The sequence below is a fragment of the Branchiostoma lanceolatum genome, chromosome 5 (assembly GCF_035083965.1).
Source record: "Branchiostoma lanceolatum isolate klBraLanc5 chromosome 5, klBraLanc5.hap2, whole genome shotgun sequence".
NCBI lineage: Eukaryota > Metazoa > Chordata > Leptocardii > Amphioxiformes > Branchiostomatidae > Branchiostoma > Branchiostoma lanceolatum.
In genome coordinates, this window is record NC_089726.1 from 692,478 (window position 1) to 710,946 (window position 18,469).

The following is an 18,469-nucleotide window of genomic DNA, read 5'->3' on the forward strand; positions in this document are numbered from 1 at the left end:
TATTAGTGCAATGCAGCTTCGCTTCATCTGCCAAGCACACCGGGTCACTTGTGTGTTGGGTTCTTTGACAAAATACAAGCCAAGTGGCTAGGCTAGGCTAGCGGACCCTGACCGTAACCCTAATCCTTACTAGCCCCAAGCCTAAATCGTTTTCTCACCTCCTCCTGAATCTCGGGTGGCAGGGCTGCCAGGAACTCTGGGCTGACCTGGACGCTGTCGGGCGCCGTCGTGCTGGTGCTGCTGGTGCCGCTGCTGTTCCCGGCCTGGGTGGTAGGGGGCGTTCTCCTGATGCCCAGCTGCGTGCGCAGCACCTCCTGGCGGATGTCCTCGGGAAGTGCAGCCAGAAAGGAGGGGTCAACGCCCTCGGGGAGCTGAACATCGGCTACAGAGGGGGGAGGCGGGATTTGTTCATCTTATAATTTAATTGTAGACGTGTCTATCTTATTCTTTTGAAAGCCCTTCTTCTGATGTCTACGCGAATAATATTACAGGAAGAATAAAAGGACAATACCTAACCATTTATCAATTATCCATCCATTGATCTTTGTCTATTTCATCTGTTAAAAAAATTCCAATGATATCTCATTGATCCACAAGAATAATCTCATGGCAGACTCAGATGTACTCCAGCTGGATTATCAAATGTGCTCTTTTCAGACTTTCCTAACAGCAAAGAAAAACCTGTAAAGCGAAGTCTTACACCCCAGCAGTGAGTCGAGTTCCTCGTTGCCTGGCCCTGCCTGTACATGATACTGATAATTTCAAATAACCAGTGCTCTTAAACTTTCTCAGCTGGATTATAAAATGTGTAAAATGTGTTCTTTCTTACTTTCCTCATAAAAAAAAAAACAAAGTCTTACATCCTAGCAGTGAGTTAAGTTCCTCGTTGCCCGGCCCCACCTGCTGGATTACAAAAATGTGTAGCTGTGTGTGTTTCTCTTAACTAATTTTCCTAATAAAAGAAAAACAATGTCTTACATCCCAGCAGTGAGTTGAGCTCCTCGTTGCCGGGCGTCGCCTGTGCCGTCTCCGCCGTGCTGGCGGCGCCCTGACCCTCGGAGGTCGGTGTCTCCGCGCTGGAGGCCGACCCCTCCGTGGTGCCCGTGCTCGTGCTGGGTTGAGAGTCCGCGCCGCTTGTCGTTCCGCTGCTCTCGCCGTCTGACGCGGGAAAGAAACGCTGTCAACTTCACGTTTCCAGACTACAACCTTTCAAAAATTCTATGCTTTGTGGTGTTTTGATCTTGTTTTGTACACTCATTATTTTCACCCATAGTTTCCAAGCAGCTTCCTTGACATGCAGAATCTTCAGACTATAACCTTTCTATACCATGATATGTGTTTTTAGCTGGTTTTGTACCTTATTATCACCCATAGTTTCCGAGCACTTGGCTTGGCACATGAGTCTGCCATGCAACACCCTGCTGGATTGGATTCATAGCTTTCAGGCCTTGAGTTTATCTTTCTATGCCAGGATCTGTGCTGTTTTTAGCTGTACCTTATTTTCACCCATAGTTTCCGAGCCCTTGACATGCAGAATTTGCTGAGGCTACTACAAGAGGCACGTGAGTCTGCCATGCAACACTCTGCTGGATTGGAATCACAGTCTTCAGGCCTTGACTGTAACCTTTCTATGCCAGGATCTGTGGTGCATTTAGCTGTACCTCATTTTCACCCATAGTTTCCATTGCGAGCCCTTGACATGCAGAATTTGCTGAGGCTACTACAAGAGGCAGTGAGTCCGACATGCAACACCCCGCTGGATTGGAGTTACAGCTCAAACAATAAGAGAAACAAAGGCAGCAGACAGTACAGGACAGTATAGGACAGGACAGGGGTGTGCGTGTCTGTCTCATGCCTGGCCTCAGACAAAGCTGGAACAGGAGAGTTTCATCGAGTTTTCACTCATCAAGAGAGATGATTTCATCAGTGGCCAGAATTAACGACTGATCAACTTTGCACAGTCAAAGCAAGGAGGTTTAAATAGGATGGAGAGAGTTCGCCTATTAACACCCACCGCGGCCTTTTGTCCTGCCCCAATAAATCCCGCTGAGTCGCATTGTCCGGCAGCCCCGGCGGCGCCGCTTTGGTGTCGCCCTGAGCTGCTAATTTTCCCGCTAGTTCCGATGCAAATGAGCCGAAAATGACGTCACGGCTGGCGAGAATCTCCGAGGGCCGCCGCGCTGAGGCGGACATGCCTGCAGTTTCCGAGGATTGCCTTATTTGGGGTGCGTACTAGAGCTGCGCAGTAGCCAGCAATGGCGGCCAGTTGAACTGGCGAATGTTTTGATACGTGAAACTCTGTTGTGCGACGAAAAATGGGCGAGTTACAGCATTTTTTGTGTGTTGCAAGGCTCGAAGCGAACATTTTAGAACAGAAACGTGCCCTCAAATGTTGTCGTTTTCTAGAAATTATGTGATTTATTCTGGATATGCCGATATATATTTTAGATGGTTGACGATGTGAAATTTCAATTTGTCAAACTTTCACAATCGGCATCGGGGCCATTTTTTTGGCATCGGGCCTACAATTCTCGGCTTCAACTGTGTTTTGTGCCTCTCTGCTGGCGAAGGAGGATCGATGAGGTACTGATATATGTGTGTAGAATCGGTAGAATCATGGTAGAATGTATCGAATTTTGTTCTCACAGCTGCCGAAAAGAAACGAGATATATGCCCTTATACCTAGGATCTTTGACACAGAATCTGTACAAAAAGACTGGCATATTACATGCAGAATGTAGCAGACGTATTAGTTCAGCGCTTTGTTTGACCATGTAGTTTGTAGGGTGGATGTTGTAACGAAGATTAACCTTGTTTCAAGGCTGTTGAAATAAAATGGCCACAGGCTGTAACGTTAGTTGCAGCGCTTGAATTTTCTCCGATCGGCGCGGCATCTCCGCTTTCTACTTTTTCCCGATCATGATTTCTTAAAAGATTAATTCCTCAAAATAGCTAAAATTGAACTTACGACTGTCCCTCCACTAAAACTCCTAATCCCAGGGGCGCTCCAATTTGCAACTAAACAATGGAACAGATCGCTGGCGTGCCGCGCTGGCCCATTGAAATCAGGGCAATTGACACGTTTATGTCAATTACAGTTTTGACGCTTGCAGCCCACTGAGGACAAAGGGCAGTAATTTCAAACTCTCTCCTTCCTATTTAAACCTCCTTGGTCAAAGCAGGAACTGTTGCCAAGCAGCTCTATGCCTATCAAAGAAACGATGTTCTGAACACTTGCACATCCGCTTGTTCTTCCCCCCAGTTGGCTCCCCCAACAACACAAACACATCAATGTCTGCAAACTGAATAATTTGTCACAAAGCTCATATATCTAGACTAATACGCAGTGTCTAGCCCACCTGTAGTGTGAGCAGCAGCCTGTTCTGCCTCCCCTCCCTCTGGTGTTGCCATCCCTCCCGAACTCTGACCCTTAACCTGACCCTAACTTCTGACTCTTACCCTAACCCTGACCCTGTACAAAGTCCCACCTGTGGTCTGAGCGGCAGCCTGTTCCCCCTCCTCTCCCCTCCCTGTGGTGTTGCCATCCCTCCTGAACTCTGACCCTTAAACCCGACCCTTACTCCTGACCCTAACCCCTGACCTTGTACAAACTCCCACCTGTAGTCTGAGCGGCAGCCTGTTCCCCCTCCCCTCCCTCTGTGGTTGCCATCCCTCCCGAACTCTGACCCTTAACCTGACCCTAACTCCTGACCCTTAACCCTGACCCTGTACAAAGTCCCACCTGTAGTCTGAGCGGCGGCCTGTTCCCCCTCCCCTCCCTCTGCGGTTGCCGTGGTCCCGGCGGACGTCCCGCTGTCGGCGCTGCCCTGCCGCTGCGCCGCCTGCCCGACCGCCGCCTCCGACGTGTCCATGGGCATGGCAGCGTCGGTTCCCGCGCCGTCTGTCCCCGCGCCGGGGCTGATGCTCACGGAGCTGTCCGTGGACGTCGTCACGTCGTCCTGTCCAGACGTCGTGCTGCTGCTCGTCTCCATGGGAGCAGGCAGGAACCCGGCAACCTACAGAAACAAATAGTTACAAGATAAATAAAACATCCAAACAACAATCTGCAATATCTAACCTGTCATCCTTGAGGAAGGCAGCTAACCTTCTATAGAAACACTAAATAAAAGTAAAATATCAAGAATGTACAGGAAAACATTCTATAATTTAGTAGAAACGTCACAAAACTATTCACGGATCCAAACATCACTGTTTACCACTTATTGTTCCCTGCTAGGACTATGATAAGTTAGGTGAGGACTAACCCAACTGGTTTCCCATTCTCATTTAATTTTTAATTGCTATCATTATTCTGGACTTGACTTTTGTGAAATGAATAAGTTATAAAACGAACCTGTGGCGTTGTTTCCTCCGCGGGTTGCCGTGATGACGATCCCTGCTCCGTGGCCTGCCGAGCCGTCTCCTCGGCGACAAGCTGTTGCAGGTCGCTCGGGAACGGGAGGGACGGGGTCACCGACACATTGTAAGACCGGGCCACTACAGGAGCGGGGGGTGCCGAGGCAGGGGAGGCTGTGACAGCTGTGGGTACGGATGCTGCAGGTTCTGTCGACCCTGCTTCAGCGCTACCTGCCTCCCCTCTGGATGGAGTGGACCCTTCCGGCGCCCGTTCGGCCGTTTCGCCGGCGGGTTCGAGCCCGTTGCTGTCCAGCCCGCCCACGGCAGAGATGATCTCAGCGACGATGGAAGCCTGCGACTGCGACCCTGGGAGCGTGGAGGCTGAGGCTGACGTTTCTGTGGACTCGGAAGTTCCAACCTGGGAGGGAGCGACACAAATCACCATGAAACATTCATCTTCAACTAATTTGCACTGTAGTCTAGTGTTCATCACCAGCCTTCAAATTTCTGTTTTCTGCTATCCACAGACCCTCACTCAGGCTGTTATTCTTTCATCTCATTAACTGTCTGCCTTTTCGTACAAATTTAAGACATCTTCCAAACGAGATCATCTAGAATTCTGCAAATCATGTGTAATCAGTGCTACTTCATAATCCTTTTGTTTAAATCTGATTTTTTTTCTGATTTGTACAGATATTTGCCTCACCTCCATGGCCTCCCCCTCCCGCCCCTCAGCCCCGACAGTCTCTCCCTTCTCCTTGGCTTCCTTCTCCTTCTTCTTCTTATCCTCCTCCTCCTTCTCCTTCTTCTTCTTGTCGTCCTCCTCCTGCTGTTTCTTCTTCTTCTCCTGCCGTTCCTCCAGCTCCTTCTTACAGTGCTCCTCCAGCTTCTCCAGGATGGACTTCTTCACAGCTGGGGAGGAGGAAGGAAATGTCAGCGAAAATGAAGGACAAGGGTGGAAGGGACTGGGGTAAAACTAGAAATATGATATATAGCACTACAGGAACACAGAGGTTTGCCAGGGTGGCATTGTTTATGTCATAGGATTGCCATCTTCATCAGCAAACGGAAGATCCCAGGATAGACTTCTTCACAGCGGGGGAGGAGGAAGGAAATGTCAGCGAAAATTAAGGACAAGGGTGGAAGGGACTGGGGTAAAACTAGAAATACAAAACCTGATTGGGCAACCACATCAGAACAGTCCCGTCCATTTTTACACAGCTAAAACCGCCCTGTTCTGAGCAACCATTTTTCCTCAGTCCCTTGAGTGGTTGCGGAGGACAGGTTTTACTGTATAATGTATAGTACTACAGGAACACAGAGGTTTGCCAGGGTGGCATTGTTTATGTCATAGGATTGGGGAGCCCCAAAAAAGAGTACAGCCTGCTTCAGCGGAGGAAAGAATATTGCAGTAAGGACTGACCAGCGATGACGTGGTGCACGCCGTCCCCATCCAGCACCCGGCACTCCTCGGCCCACCGGTTCTGCGCTGTCAGCACGTTCTGCAGGAGTCCCGCGCCGGTGCTGGGCGCCGCGTCGCTGAACCCGCCGCCGCCACAAATGTCGTCGTCGAAGATGTCGTCGTCCTGACCCGCCATGACCCGGACGTCGTCGCCCCCGATGAACACGCGGGCGTACTGGCGGCCCGTCTGCTGGGTCAGCTGCAGCACGTCCGCGGCGGCCGTGGGGCCCAATAACCTGGGGTAAAACAAGATAACACATGATAAACATGCGATAACACATGATAAACACGTGATAACACATGATAAACATGCGATAACACATGATAAACATACACGTGATAGAATGTCAGAAGCACCCGTGGGGCCCAGTAACCTGCAGCAAAACTACCACACATACCCCTACAAAAACAAGGAAACTTAGTTTTCTACTATCTCTGTATCTGTCTCACATGTATCTCTGCATCAATTCAAAATCGTCAAATTTAGTCTCCAAGTTAACTTTTGAGTCGATATGGAAGACTAGTTACTTTAGAATAAGAACAACACTGGAAATTTGGCATGTCTAATTAGATTTTATGTTTATGTTTTAAGTTGATTCAAGTTAGCAAAGTTTCCAAAGTCCCTGAAGGCCACACCAATAAACTTCCTTGGTTTCTTGAAAACGAGGTCAGGATGAAAAGAGAGGGGGTGAAATCTGACTTAATTCAATAATTGTTCCTGAAACTGTGTCAACAATGGTACAGACTTTCCGCTCAGACTCTATCTGGAGAGGCAACAAATCAAATCAAAGTAGTTCTCACCTCTGTAGGATGGCGGGTGGTTGCGGGCGGGTGCCGCCGGAGTAGTGCACGTGGATGGTCTGTGTGGCGGGGACGTAGTGGCGGTGTCCCCTCCCGGTGCGGCCCAGGCGGTGCACGCGGCCGGACGAGGTCACGATCCCGGCCACCTGGCTGTGGTCGGCGTGCCGCACCATCAGGGGGTGGCTCACCGCGATGCTCATGGACGGAGCTGCGAGGGCGGAGGGGTTTCCTTCAAATACACACCAGTACGCAGGAGCTTAGCTACATGTATCAAATTTCAGACACAAGGGCTTAGCTACATGTATCAAATTTCAGAGACAGGGCCTTAGCTACATGTATCAAATCTCATACACAGGGGCTTAGCTACATGTAGCAACATCAAAATAGCAAGAACACATTCATCGAGGGTGGAAGGGCTTCCTTCAAAATACTTTAAACTATACAGGCCCATTGCTACAAAAACTCCAAAATTCAAATATGCTCATCAACTGCAAAAAGTGAATTGGAACAACATTACTCCATAACCAAAAAAATTCTCTGATTTCAGCAACATTGACCACACTATGGGACACACTCAAAAGACTGGACGAAATTAGTCAGGGTTTATCAAAAAAACTTAACAGGTATGAAATGTATAACTGCAACAAACTGGTCAAACTTGACAACACTGAATCATACATGAAGTTGCCAAACACAAGACTGCGCAAAGTAAACGTGTGAGCGTGTGAAGGTATGTAAGCTGCATGCTGCCTGCCACGACAGGAAGCGTGAGAGAACAGGGCAGCCTCTACCTGAGCCATCATTACCATTGTCGTCATGCACGGCCACGGGGAGCGGGTACGTGCACGTGCGCACCGAAGACGGCAGGCCCCACTGGTACGCCTCGCCTGAGGAACACAGGAGGAACAAGCAGCGTTTAGTGCCCTGATTTTACTCAAACACAGAACAAGCAGCGTTTAGTACCAAAGTCTCACTCAAACATATAGAACATGCAGCGTTAAGTGCCCGGTTTTCATTCCTAACAGCAAGCTCAAATTTCATCGTAACACAGTCAGAACAAGCAGCGTTTAGTGCTAAGGTCTCACCCAAACACAGAACAAGCAGCGTTTAGTGCAAAGTTTTCACTCAAACACAGAACAAGCAGTTAAGTTTCATTCCTAGCAGCAAGCTCAAAAATGATCAGAACACAGTCAGAACAAGCAGCATTTAGTGCCCAGGGTCCACTCCTGGCAGCAAGCTCAAAAGGTTGTATCATAACCAGGGCTGTCTCCAGGACCTGTCCCTCCGTCCCAGGACAGAAATTTGCTTGTTGGGACGGAAAAAAATCAATCCTATCCGTCCCAAAATCTGAACTTTATGACATGAAATTGATGAAAATGTATTTTTGTAAGCTTAAAACGACGAATTTAACAACGAAAACTCAAAACATTGGCTCCCAAACAATGAGCGGGACGGAAAAACATTCAAAGCTGGAGACAGCCCTGATCATAACACTAACAGCTGTGAACATTGATACAAATGAAGTAGCAAAGGCGGTTTTGTAAAAATGACTTTTTGAGCAAGCCTTTCTACACATTCCCTTTAAGTTTCTAGTCTTTCCCTGCTAGCTGCACTGGAGATACTGCTCATTAAGACACACAAAAGCAGCAGTTTTGGACACTGGCAAGCAAAACTCTATAGGCAAGCCTTTTGAAATGAGAGCTTCACACTAATTAGCATGTATAAACTCGTCAGAGAGGGACCATGAACTAACGAAATATGTTGATGATGATTGTAATGTAATGCAATTACCATAAAACTGTAGAAAAATTAGCACATATGGAAAGCAAAATAGAATCTCCCCCCTTCATATTATGGTAACGCTTCAGATGTTCAAGAGGTCATGAGAGCATCATAAGAAACAAGTCCTTTTGAAAAGAACCTAAAACTTTTTCCTCTCATGTGTCAGTTCTGGTGTCTATGGAAGGTGTAATTATCCAACCAACTGAAGTCCACTGGCCACACAAACATCTAGCTCTCCAGAAATCTTTTCCAAAACAGAAGCTTTTGCTTTGCATACAACTGAGGTGGTTCAGAGGAGTCCAAACAACTTGTCTAGCCTTCCTGGTATTTGAAAAAAATTTCCTTTAGCTATCTATTGCAAAATGAAATGTTCTTCAATTTTTTACAAGATCTCCACAGCACATGATCCATACAACTGACTTGTCGTGGCTTTACCAGCATTAGAGACCATATCCATCTATCTTTACTCCAAGCAGATGTGTGGTGTCCTTACCAGCGTTGGAGAACATCTCCTCCAGCTGGAGAAACAGGTCCTCGTCTCCTTCCTGCAGGCGGAACAGGGAGTCGTCCTCGTACTCATCGATGTCAAATGTTCTCCCCATCTCTGACCCCTCGTCCTCCACATCCTCCTCATCCCCATCCTCCTCCTCCTCTTCTTCCTCCTCCTGAAGGGACAACATCAATCAATCCATCAATCAATCAAAACCTCATCATCCCCATCTCTGAACCCTCATCATCCACATCCTCCTCATCCCCATCCTCCTCTTCCAGAAGATACGTGTTCAGTTCTAACTTAAAAAAGGCTAAGTTCTCCAAGGTCATTCTTAAGGAAATTTGCTACAAACAAGTTCCAGAGAACATAAAGGAATTATGCCAAAATTCAAAGACAGCTAACAGGTAAAGTACCTCAAGACGATGTCAGAACAAACATCTCACCTGTTCATCGTGCTCATCCTCCTCCTCACTGCCAGAGTCGTCGGCGCTGGACCCTCCTTCGTCATCATCATCATCGTTGTGGTCCTCCTCCCCAGACTCCACCACAACCATGTCTAAGAGATGGAGAATTTAGTTTTGTTAGTGTTAAGGGTATTGTTGGTTCATGTTCTCTATCCGCCCTCCTCCCAAAATTCAGAGTGTGTGTATGCTGTGATATCATTCAGCCTACCCCTGCGTCAGGGAACCCTGCAGCAGTATAATCTAATGCTGGATACTACCACTAACGTATACCAAGTTGTTATTGTTTTGTTTACTTACATGCAAGATTTTGTGACTAAAGTAACAGTTCAACAGCCTGACTTTTCATTTCGTGACAGGCACAAAAAACAAAAATGTAAAAGAATAATTTCCAGTCACAAAGGAAGCAAATAACAGATGAGCCAAAAACAGCATTTTTTGCAACATGCAAATCATGCAAGTGCATCCTGGGCCACATACGAACTAAAAAATGAACTAGAACAACAACAACAAAAAGGGTGCTTTTATCAGAGCCTTCTGTGCAGCCAGCCAGGCCCATGCGGTAAAGAAGAAACAAAATCTAACACAAACAACCCTTCTTCCTTCCTACTGATAAAAGCATAAGAATAAAAGGTGCGAACAGAAAAGTCCCACCCTCCTGAAAGCAGAGCCCCTATCGCTCGATTTGGCTCGTTCGCGTAGGGGCCCTGCTCTTCACACCCGGTAGAAACGGTTCTGGCGATGTCACCACCAAAACAGCTTTCAGCCAATCAGAGGGTTTGCTGAAGCACTGCTCAAGCAAAACCCCAAAGGACGCTGAGAAGTTATCAACCAATCAGGTTACGTCTCACATCGTTACCTTAGGTACAGAACAAATAAATCGCCAAATAAGGATGGTTCATTAATTATTCATGAGCAACTGTCAGTAATGTCGCCAGAACCGTTTCTACCGGGGGTGAAGAGCAGGGCCCCTACACGAGCGAGCCGAATCTCGCGATAGGGGCTGTACTTTTAGGAGGGTGAAAAGTCCAGGAGCCAAACGAAACAAAAGAGTTCCGTGCAGACGGCCCGTCCCATGCAGTGCCATGCCGTCACCGTGGCTTCACGTGCACCAACAGTACGTGCACCACAACCACCGAGGGCCAACAGTACGTGTTACCGTTTCTGCGCACACCTTCCTGGGAATGCTCGCTCGCCATTTCTGTGTCCTCACCGTCTTGCGAGTCCTGCGTCAGCTGCGAATCTCCCAGGCCCTGCGAATCTGGGGAAAACAAAGGAACAAACAAAGTCAGAGAAATAGGATCAGAATACAGTCAAATAGATATATATGGCCTCCGTCGGTCAGTATTGACCATAGTAAAATTCTAATTCACGTCAGCCCTACAGCATTGACTATGGCTAAAGAGCCCTATACGAGAATGGCAGTCTCTGCCACAAAAATCACATCTGTAAGCTGACAAATAGAGATTATTTGTAAAATGTATATCAATAGATACAATTGATCAATGATCCCTGCTGATCAATGTAGATTTGAAAAGACACTAAAAGAAATCTAAAATGTCTTCAATAAATATCACAGTCGAATATCTCTTTAACTACATGACTGTACCCGCCCTCACTTTCAAAAGGTAGGATAACATAAAGACAGTCATGCATGAATCTTTATGATTTTCTGATGTCTGTAAGTAAATAAAGGCCTTTAAAGACCTCAGTAGACTACAGGCCTCCCACCCTCGTAAACCAGGACCGCCTATCGCTCGACGTTACATCGCGAGCGTAAGCCGCCCTGGTAAAATGGACCGCTGCATATGGTTATAGCTACGTCACCTGCTTCCCCTCATCGGAAGCAGCGCGCAAAGAACGCTGGCAAGCTATCAACCAATCAGGTTACGTGTTACATCCTTGCTTTGGTTACCCAAAACAAATATCGGCTGACATTTGTTTTGGGTAACCAAAGGGTTTACGAGGGTGCAGGCCTCCTTGCTTGCAGATAGGCCATGACCATATCATACTACGGGACTCCTAGCAGGTTCCCTTCAAACTGCACACAGCTAACCAACCTGTAGTGGACTCTCTCTGTATGCGTCGCGTAGAGGAGACCATGAGCGTCTCGGCCAGGATGTCGTCCTCCGTGTCTCCCTCCAGCAGCTGGTCAATCACGTCGTCAAGGTCACCGCCGTACTGCATGGGGTTTGTGTGGCTCTCCTGGCTCACCGGTGCCTCCAGCGACTCAGCAAACCCCTCGTTATCCTCACCCTCACCTGACAAAGAGGGAAAACACAAACTTCAGGGACTCCACAAACCCCTCTTTACCCTTGCCCTCTCCTGACAGGAAAAACACAAACTTAGATCCCAAACCCAAGGACTCCACAAACCCCTCGTTATCCTCGCCTTCACCTGACAAACAGGAAAAACACAAACTTCAGGGACTCCGCAAACCCCTCTTTTCCCTTGCCCTCTCCTGATAAGAAAAACACAAACTTACATCCGCTTATGGTTGCAATTTTTACCACCCATATGAAGCACAAGAAGGGTTAGGAACAGCTTGACGATTCTATTTCTTTTTACTTCTATTTTTTCAGGAGAGTAAGTCCTGTTATCCCATCGGTTGTTACCTCTGGTGGCCTGGGTGTCCTCCTGGGTTCCCTGCTCTCCGTCTTCGGTCCGGGGGGTTTCTGTGTCTGTATCTGCAGGGGCAACAGCAGACAGGTTACAATGGAAACACTGGCAGGACAGGAATTCTAAACAGAGGAAGCTACTTATCTGGCACTGAAGGATCCCAGAAACAGGGAATGATACAGTAAAAAAAAAACAAGCAGAACATCTATGCTGAATTTGACTGACAAGAGATAAATTTAGTTTTCAAATTTTCCGTTTTCCCGTCTTTCACTCCTTGGCCACATCTTTTAGCACATTGAGTCAGAAAACAATAATCTTGTCACACTCTCACATGAGAAATAAAGTCTCAAAAAAATCAAGCCCTTGGTTTACCAAAGACTACTCCTGCTTGTTATTCTGAAACTAATTCCTGTGAAGTACTACTGTACATTTCTACAAAACAAACAAGCCAGCGTACCCTGCTGGCTGTTGCCGGTCTCCTCCCCCGTTGCGGACGGCGCGCCCTCCTTGGCCTTGGCGCCGCTCTTCCCCACCATGGTGCTGGGCTGGTTCACGATGCGGGACAGCGTCTCCAGCGGCTTGAGCGCGGCGTTGACCGTGGTGGCCATGTTGGGGCTGGACAGATCCAGGCTGTGGGGGATCCGTGCCAGATCCGTCACCAGCCCGCGCCGCAGGAAGATCCGGATCATGTTGTTCATGCTGTTCTGCTGCTGCGACTTGAAGGCTTGCTGTGGACAGAGATATAACAACCATGTAACAGCTATTATATATGCTTAGCTTTGAACTTGCAGTATGGCTGGGACTGAAGGTTTGCTGTGAAACAACTACAGGTCTGAGCTTGAACTTGCAGACTTGGCTTGCTGTGGACAGAGGTAAAATACAACTATATTACAGTACTTGCAGTATGGCTGGGAGTTGAAGGCTTGCTGTGGACGGAGATATAACATAGCAATGTAACAACTACTGTATAATGCTTAGCTTTGAACTTGCAGTATGGCTGGGACTGAAGGCTTGCTGTGAACGGAGATATAACACAACTGTGAAACAACTATAGGTTTGAGCTTGAACTTGCAGACTTGGCTTGCTGTGGGCAGCGATATCATTCTGCTAGAAAACGTACATTTGCAAGTAAATGCAAGTTGATTCCCTCCACAACATCACATACATTTCAATGATTTTGACCAACCATTGTCCATGCAACATGTATCCTTGAGTGGCAATCAGACCTTGCTATGCAGTGACCTAGAGTTACGTGTACGTAGTGACCTACCTGGTGCTGCTGGAAGCCCCCAGTGGGCGGACAGGCCTCCATCATGGTTCCTATCAGCCCCACCAGTGCCTGCACGCGCGTGTGCTTGTCACAACTCTCTAATGTCTAATGTTTCTAATGTTACATATACGTAGTGACCTACCTGGTGCTGCTGGAAGCCCCCTGTGGGCGGACAGGCCTCCATCATGGTCCCGATCAGCCCCACCAGTGCCTGCACGCGCGTGTGCTTGTCACATCTCTCTAAATGTTTCTAATGTTACATGTACGTAGTGACCTACCTGGTGCTGCTGGAAGCCCCCTGTGGGCGGACAGGCCTCCATCATTGTCCCGATCAGCCCCACCAGTGCCTGCACGCGCGTGTGCTTGTCACAACTCTCTAATGTCTAATGTTACATGTACGTAGTGACCTACCTGGTGCTGCTGGAAGCCCCCTGTGGGCGGACAGGCCTCCATCATGGTCCCGATCAGCCCCACCAGTGCCTGCACGCGCGTGTGCTTGTCCGAACTCTCGGGCAGCGCCAGGGCCCTGCTGAGGGCAGCCTTCACCTCCTGCACCAGCAGGCCCTGCGCGTCTGGGCTGTGGTTACTCGCCGCGATGGCCGCCAGCAGGGTCCTCGCCAGCATCGGGGTGTCCTTGTCAGTGTCGTCAGTGCCTGTTGGCAGCAGGTTGTCCAACACATACGCCAGCACTGTGCCATCCTGAAATATATAAATTTTGCTGGTAAATACAAAGAACTAAGAACCCTATCTGTTAAGTTTTCTTAATTCTTAGAAGATGTCAACACGTGTGCTGATTTTTGGACTGCTTTGGCCTTGAATGATATCAGAAATATAAAGCTATGGCATTCGAGCTGTGATTCAGTAAAATACAAAAAGGAAACCAACAATGCAACAGAAATATGGGGGCACAATACAACATTGAAGGGGGGTATTAGATTACCTCCTTGATGCCGTCGACCTGGCCTGCTGTGTAGTGGTACTGTGAGATCTGCAGGGCCACGCTGGCGTACGACCTCAGCTTACCCCTAACCCCTAACCTCTAACCCCAAACCCCTAACCTCTAACCCTGACCCTAACCCACCTCCTTGATGCCGTCGACCTGGCCAGCCGTGTAGTGGTACTGTGAGATCTGCAGGACCACGCTGGCGTACGACCGCACCTTACCCCTAACCTCTAACCCTAACCTCTAACCCTGACCCTAACCTCTAACCCTAACCTCTAACCCACCTCCTTGATGCCGTCGACCTGCCCTGCCGTGTAGTGGTACTGTGAGATCTGAAGGACCACGCTGGCGTACAACCCCACCTTACCCCTAACCTCTAACCCTTAACCCTAACCTCTAACCCTAACCCTAACCTCTAACCCACCTCCTTGATGCCGTCGACCTGGCCTGCCGTGTAGTGGTACTGTGAGATCTGCAGGGCCACGCTGGCGTACGACCGCACCAGCTCGGCCAGCAGCTTCAGGATGGCGGACTTGGTCATGAGCGGCCGGTTGGCGGCGGCCTTGGCCTTGAGCTCGGCGGCGGCCTTGTCCTTGCTGGCCTTGTCGTCCGGCTCAGTGCCCTGCTGGTCAAGGTTCTCCGTGCTCGCGGCTCGACTGCTCGGGGCGCTCACGAAGATGTCACTGCCGGACAGCTGCAGGAAAACAAAAACAAAACATGCCATCAGAAAAAAGAACTAAAACATGCCATCAGAAGAGAAAAACACAAGGACTTCAGGGCATCCTGGAAGAATCCTGTTATATAGTGTTAAGAGTTTATTGAGGCTAAAAAATATCCTGAAAATCTAAATCAAAGTTGTAGACTTTTGTACCCAAAAGCATGCACGCACGTACACATTACCTGGCAGGTTCCACTGTCGTACTCAGACCCCCCATCAAGCTCTGTGACGCTGTTCTGCAGAAGAATGGCCTGCACGCCCGTCTCACACACGCACGCATTCACGCATACACACGCACGCACGCACACACACATACACACACGTTACCTGGTAGGTGCCGCTGTCGTACTCAGACCCCCCGTCCAGCTCCGTGACGCTGTTCTGCCGCCGGATGGCCTGCGCGCCCGTCTCGTTCCCAAAGTTCATCACGGCCTCGCCCGTCTCAGTGTCGGACTCGGCCGTGTTGGCCGCGCCCTCTGTGCTGGTTTCCGTGGGCTGCGTCGCGAGCGCGTTCAGCAGGTCGTACATGACCTCCTTGATGACTCCCTCCAAGGGTGGAGGGGCGAATGGTTTGGAGGAGGCAGTCTTGAGGAGCTGGACCGCGTTCGGGCCCAGAACCCTGTTGTACTCCTCTTCATCTGAGGCTGCAAGAACAACTGGTGTTTTAGAGGGAACAGATGGACTATCAGATACTCCAAGATGGATAAAGAAGTCTAGTTAAAGAAGGATACAGATAATAAACCAATCCTTAAGATTGACATAAAAGTTTACAATTACAGCATCATGCACTATGTTTGCAACATGTAGGGACTTTGTATGCAGAGAGTATAACATGTACGACGAAAATGTTGTGAAATTTAAAGTCTACATTTTCATGTTAACATCTATGTACACAGTGACTTAAACACAGATCTGCAGAAAACCAGTCATACACCTACCTAGGTTTCCTCTTCTAGACGGAGGTGGCAGCGCGATACGCAGAGCGTTCCATGCTGTTTCCCGGAACATTTCCGCGCTTCTGCACGCGGCGGGGCCCAGTATTCTCAGCAGGTAGTGGAACTCTCTCGACCCGAGACTCCCCGCAGCCACCCCCAGCACGTTACTGCCCGTACCGCCCGCCGCGGTCCCGCGTACAGCCTGGTGGAGGGACACACACGTGGCAAATCAAAATCATTTCAAGGAAATGTCTTAGATCTAGATTGATTATCCACTTTTGCAACATATCGACATCTTGTTGCACTGAACGAAGACAACATTTGTATCAAGATTGTAAAGAGAACCCCACAAACACATTATACTCCCTTTTATGCAAATGTCTATGCAATTTTGTCTATAATACTATAAAATCAACATGTATCACAAACAGGTGGCTACGATCTAAATACAAAAGGACCAAAAACATATATATAGAATTTGTTGTTGCAACAGCTGTCAAAAAAGAGAGCATATGTCATGCCTGAATATTCTGAGCATATGTCATGTTTTCATTACTTTCTATCAGAATCATATTGCTGGTCACAGCAAACTACCAGCTCATTAAACAAACAAACCTTCTCCATGGTGTGCCTGAGAGTGTTGGGTTCCTCCAGGACGTGCCGGATCAGGAGTGTCACTAAACCGTTGAACCCAGTAAAACAAACAAACAAACAAACAAACAAACCAACAAACCTTCTCCATGGTGTGCCTGAGGGTGTTGGGTTCCTCCAGGACGTGCCGGATCAGTAGCGTCGCTAAACCGTTGAACCCAGTAAAACAGACAAACCAACAAACAAACCAACAAACCTTCTCCATGGTGTGCCTGAGAGTGTTGGGTTCCTCCAGGACGTGCCGGATCAGTAGCGTCGCTAAACCGCTGAACCCAGTAAAACAAACAAACAACAAACCTTCTCCATGGTGTGCCTGAGAGTGTTGGGTTCCTCCAGGACGTGCCGGATCAGTAGCGTCGCTAAACCGTTGAACCCAGTAAAACAAACAAACAACAAACCAACAAACCTTCTCCATGGTGTGCCTGAGAGTGTTGGGTTCCTCCAGGACGTGCCGGATCAGTAGCGTCGCTAAACCGCTGAACCCAGTAAAACAAACAAACAACAAACCTTCTCCATGGTGTGCCTGAGAGTGTTGGGTTCCTCCAGGACGTGCCGGATCAGTAGCGTCGCTAAACCGTTGAACCCAGTAAAACAAACAAACAACAAACCAACAAACCTTCTCCATGGTGTGCCTGAGAGTGTTGGGTTCCTCCAGGACGTGCCGGATCAGTAGCGTCGCTAAACCGCTGAACCCAGTAAAACAAACAAACAACAAACCTTCTCCATGGTGTGCCTGAGAGTGTTGGGTTCCTCCAGGACGTGCCGGATCAGCAGCGTCGCTAAACCGCTGAACCCAGTAAAACAAACAAACAACAAACCTTCTCCATGGTGTGCCTGAGAGTGTTGGGTTCCTCCAGGACGTGCCGGATCAGTAGCGTCGCTAAACCGTTGAACCCAGTAAAACAAACAAACAACAAACCAACAAACCTTCTCCATGGTGTGCCTGAGAGTGTTGGGTTCCTCCAGGACGTGCCGGATCAGCAGCGTCGCTAAACCGTTGAACCCAGTAAAACAGACAAACCAACAAACAAACCAACAAACCTTCTCCATGGTGTGCCTGAGAGTGTTGGGTTCCTCCAGGACGTGCCGGATCAGCAGCGTCGCTAAACCGTTGAACCCAGTAAAACAGACAAACCAACAAACAAACCAACAAACCTTCTCCATGGTGTGCCTGAGAGTGTTGGGTTCCTCCAGTACGTGCCGGATCAGGAGCGTCGCTAAACCGCTGAACCCAGTAAAACAGACAAACCAACAAACAGACCAACAAACCTTCTCCATGGTGTGCCTGAGAGTGTTGGGTTCCTCCAGGACGTGCCGGATCAGGAGCGTCGCTAAACCGCTGAACCCAGTAAAACAGACAAACCAACAAACAGACCAACAAACCTTCTCCATGGTGTGCCTGAGAGTGTTGGGTTCCTCCAGGACGTGCCGGATCAGCAGCGTCGCTAAACCGTTGAAGCCCGTGAAGGCTGAGGATTGCTTGAGGTCGAGCAGCAGCTTGGTTCCGCCGAGGTCGGCAAACTGTAGCGCGTGCTGGTGCTCCCTGGTGCAGCGCAGACAGAGTCGCATCACCGCGTGCAGCGTGTCCGGGTCCACCGGGATCCCGACCAATCCAACACATGCCCTGCAGCAGACGGACAATCACGCTGACTTAAATCTGGCTAAGAGACTTGTAACAAAGTACAAGTTTACTCCACAAAGGAGCGTTGGGATGTATAGTTAAAGAATCTAACAGTTACAAACATGCTTTATTGGGAATAACAGTTTTTCACATGAGGATTCAGATAGGATCCGGTTTAAGTTGAATCAACTCACCTGACCAACGTTGAGATCTGCTCCGATGCCAGACCCTTGATCAGTCTAGCAGGCTCCTCCGGAACTAACGAGATAAAAGATTTCAATACAGGTAAGGCCACACCAATTTAATTTCTTGGTTAACGGATTTTTATTTTCAAAAAAAAATTACTTTTTTTTAAAT

General features: G+C 48.6%; 1 protein-coding gene across 1 annotated transcript in view; it reads right to left on the reverse strand.

The window, feature by feature from the left end:
- LOC136434547 (E3 ubiquitin-protein ligase HUWE1-like) overlaps positions 1–18,469 on the reverse strand; it is an 83,028-nt gene that overhangs the window by 20,457 nt on the left and 44,102 nt on the right. The window contains exons 42-63 of the mRNA XM_066427411.1: positions 18,307–18,370; positions 17,419–18,115; positions 16,688–17,278; positions 15,844–16,042; positions 15,233–15,561; positions 14,612–14,881; positions 13,615–13,943; positions 13,387–13,480; positions 12,432–12,702; positions 11,971–12,042; positions 11,416–11,616; positions 10,515–10,616; positions 9,338–9,450; positions 8,895–9,066; positions 7,411–7,506; positions 6,620–6,848; positions 5,780–6,054; positions 5,063–5,268; positions 4,355–4,774; positions 3,743–4,016; positions 979–1,158; positions 159–382 (exon numbers count right to left, since the gene is read on the reverse strand). Coding sequence (XP_066283508.1) covers positions 159–382; positions 979–1,158; positions 3,743–4,016; positions 4,355–4,774; positions 5,063–5,268; positions 5,780–6,054; positions 6,620–6,848; positions 7,411–7,506; positions 8,895–9,066; positions 9,338–9,450; positions 10,515–10,616; positions 11,416–11,616; positions 11,971–12,042; positions 12,432–12,702; positions 13,387–13,480; positions 13,615–13,943; positions 14,612–14,881; positions 15,233–15,561; positions 15,844–16,042; positions 16,688–17,278; positions 17,419–18,115; positions 18,307–18,370 — 5,408 coding nt within the window. The remainder of the gene's footprint in view (positions 1–158; positions 383–978; positions 1,159–3,742; positions 4,017–4,354; positions 4,775–5,062; positions 5,269–5,779; positions 6,055–6,619; positions 6,849–7,410; positions 7,507–8,894; positions 9,067–9,337; positions 9,451–10,514; positions 10,617–11,415; positions 11,617–11,970; positions 12,043–12,431; positions 12,703–13,386; positions 13,481–13,614; positions 13,944–14,611; positions 14,882–15,232; positions 15,562–15,843; positions 16,043–16,687; positions 17,279–17,418; positions 18,116–18,306; positions 18,371–18,469) is intronic.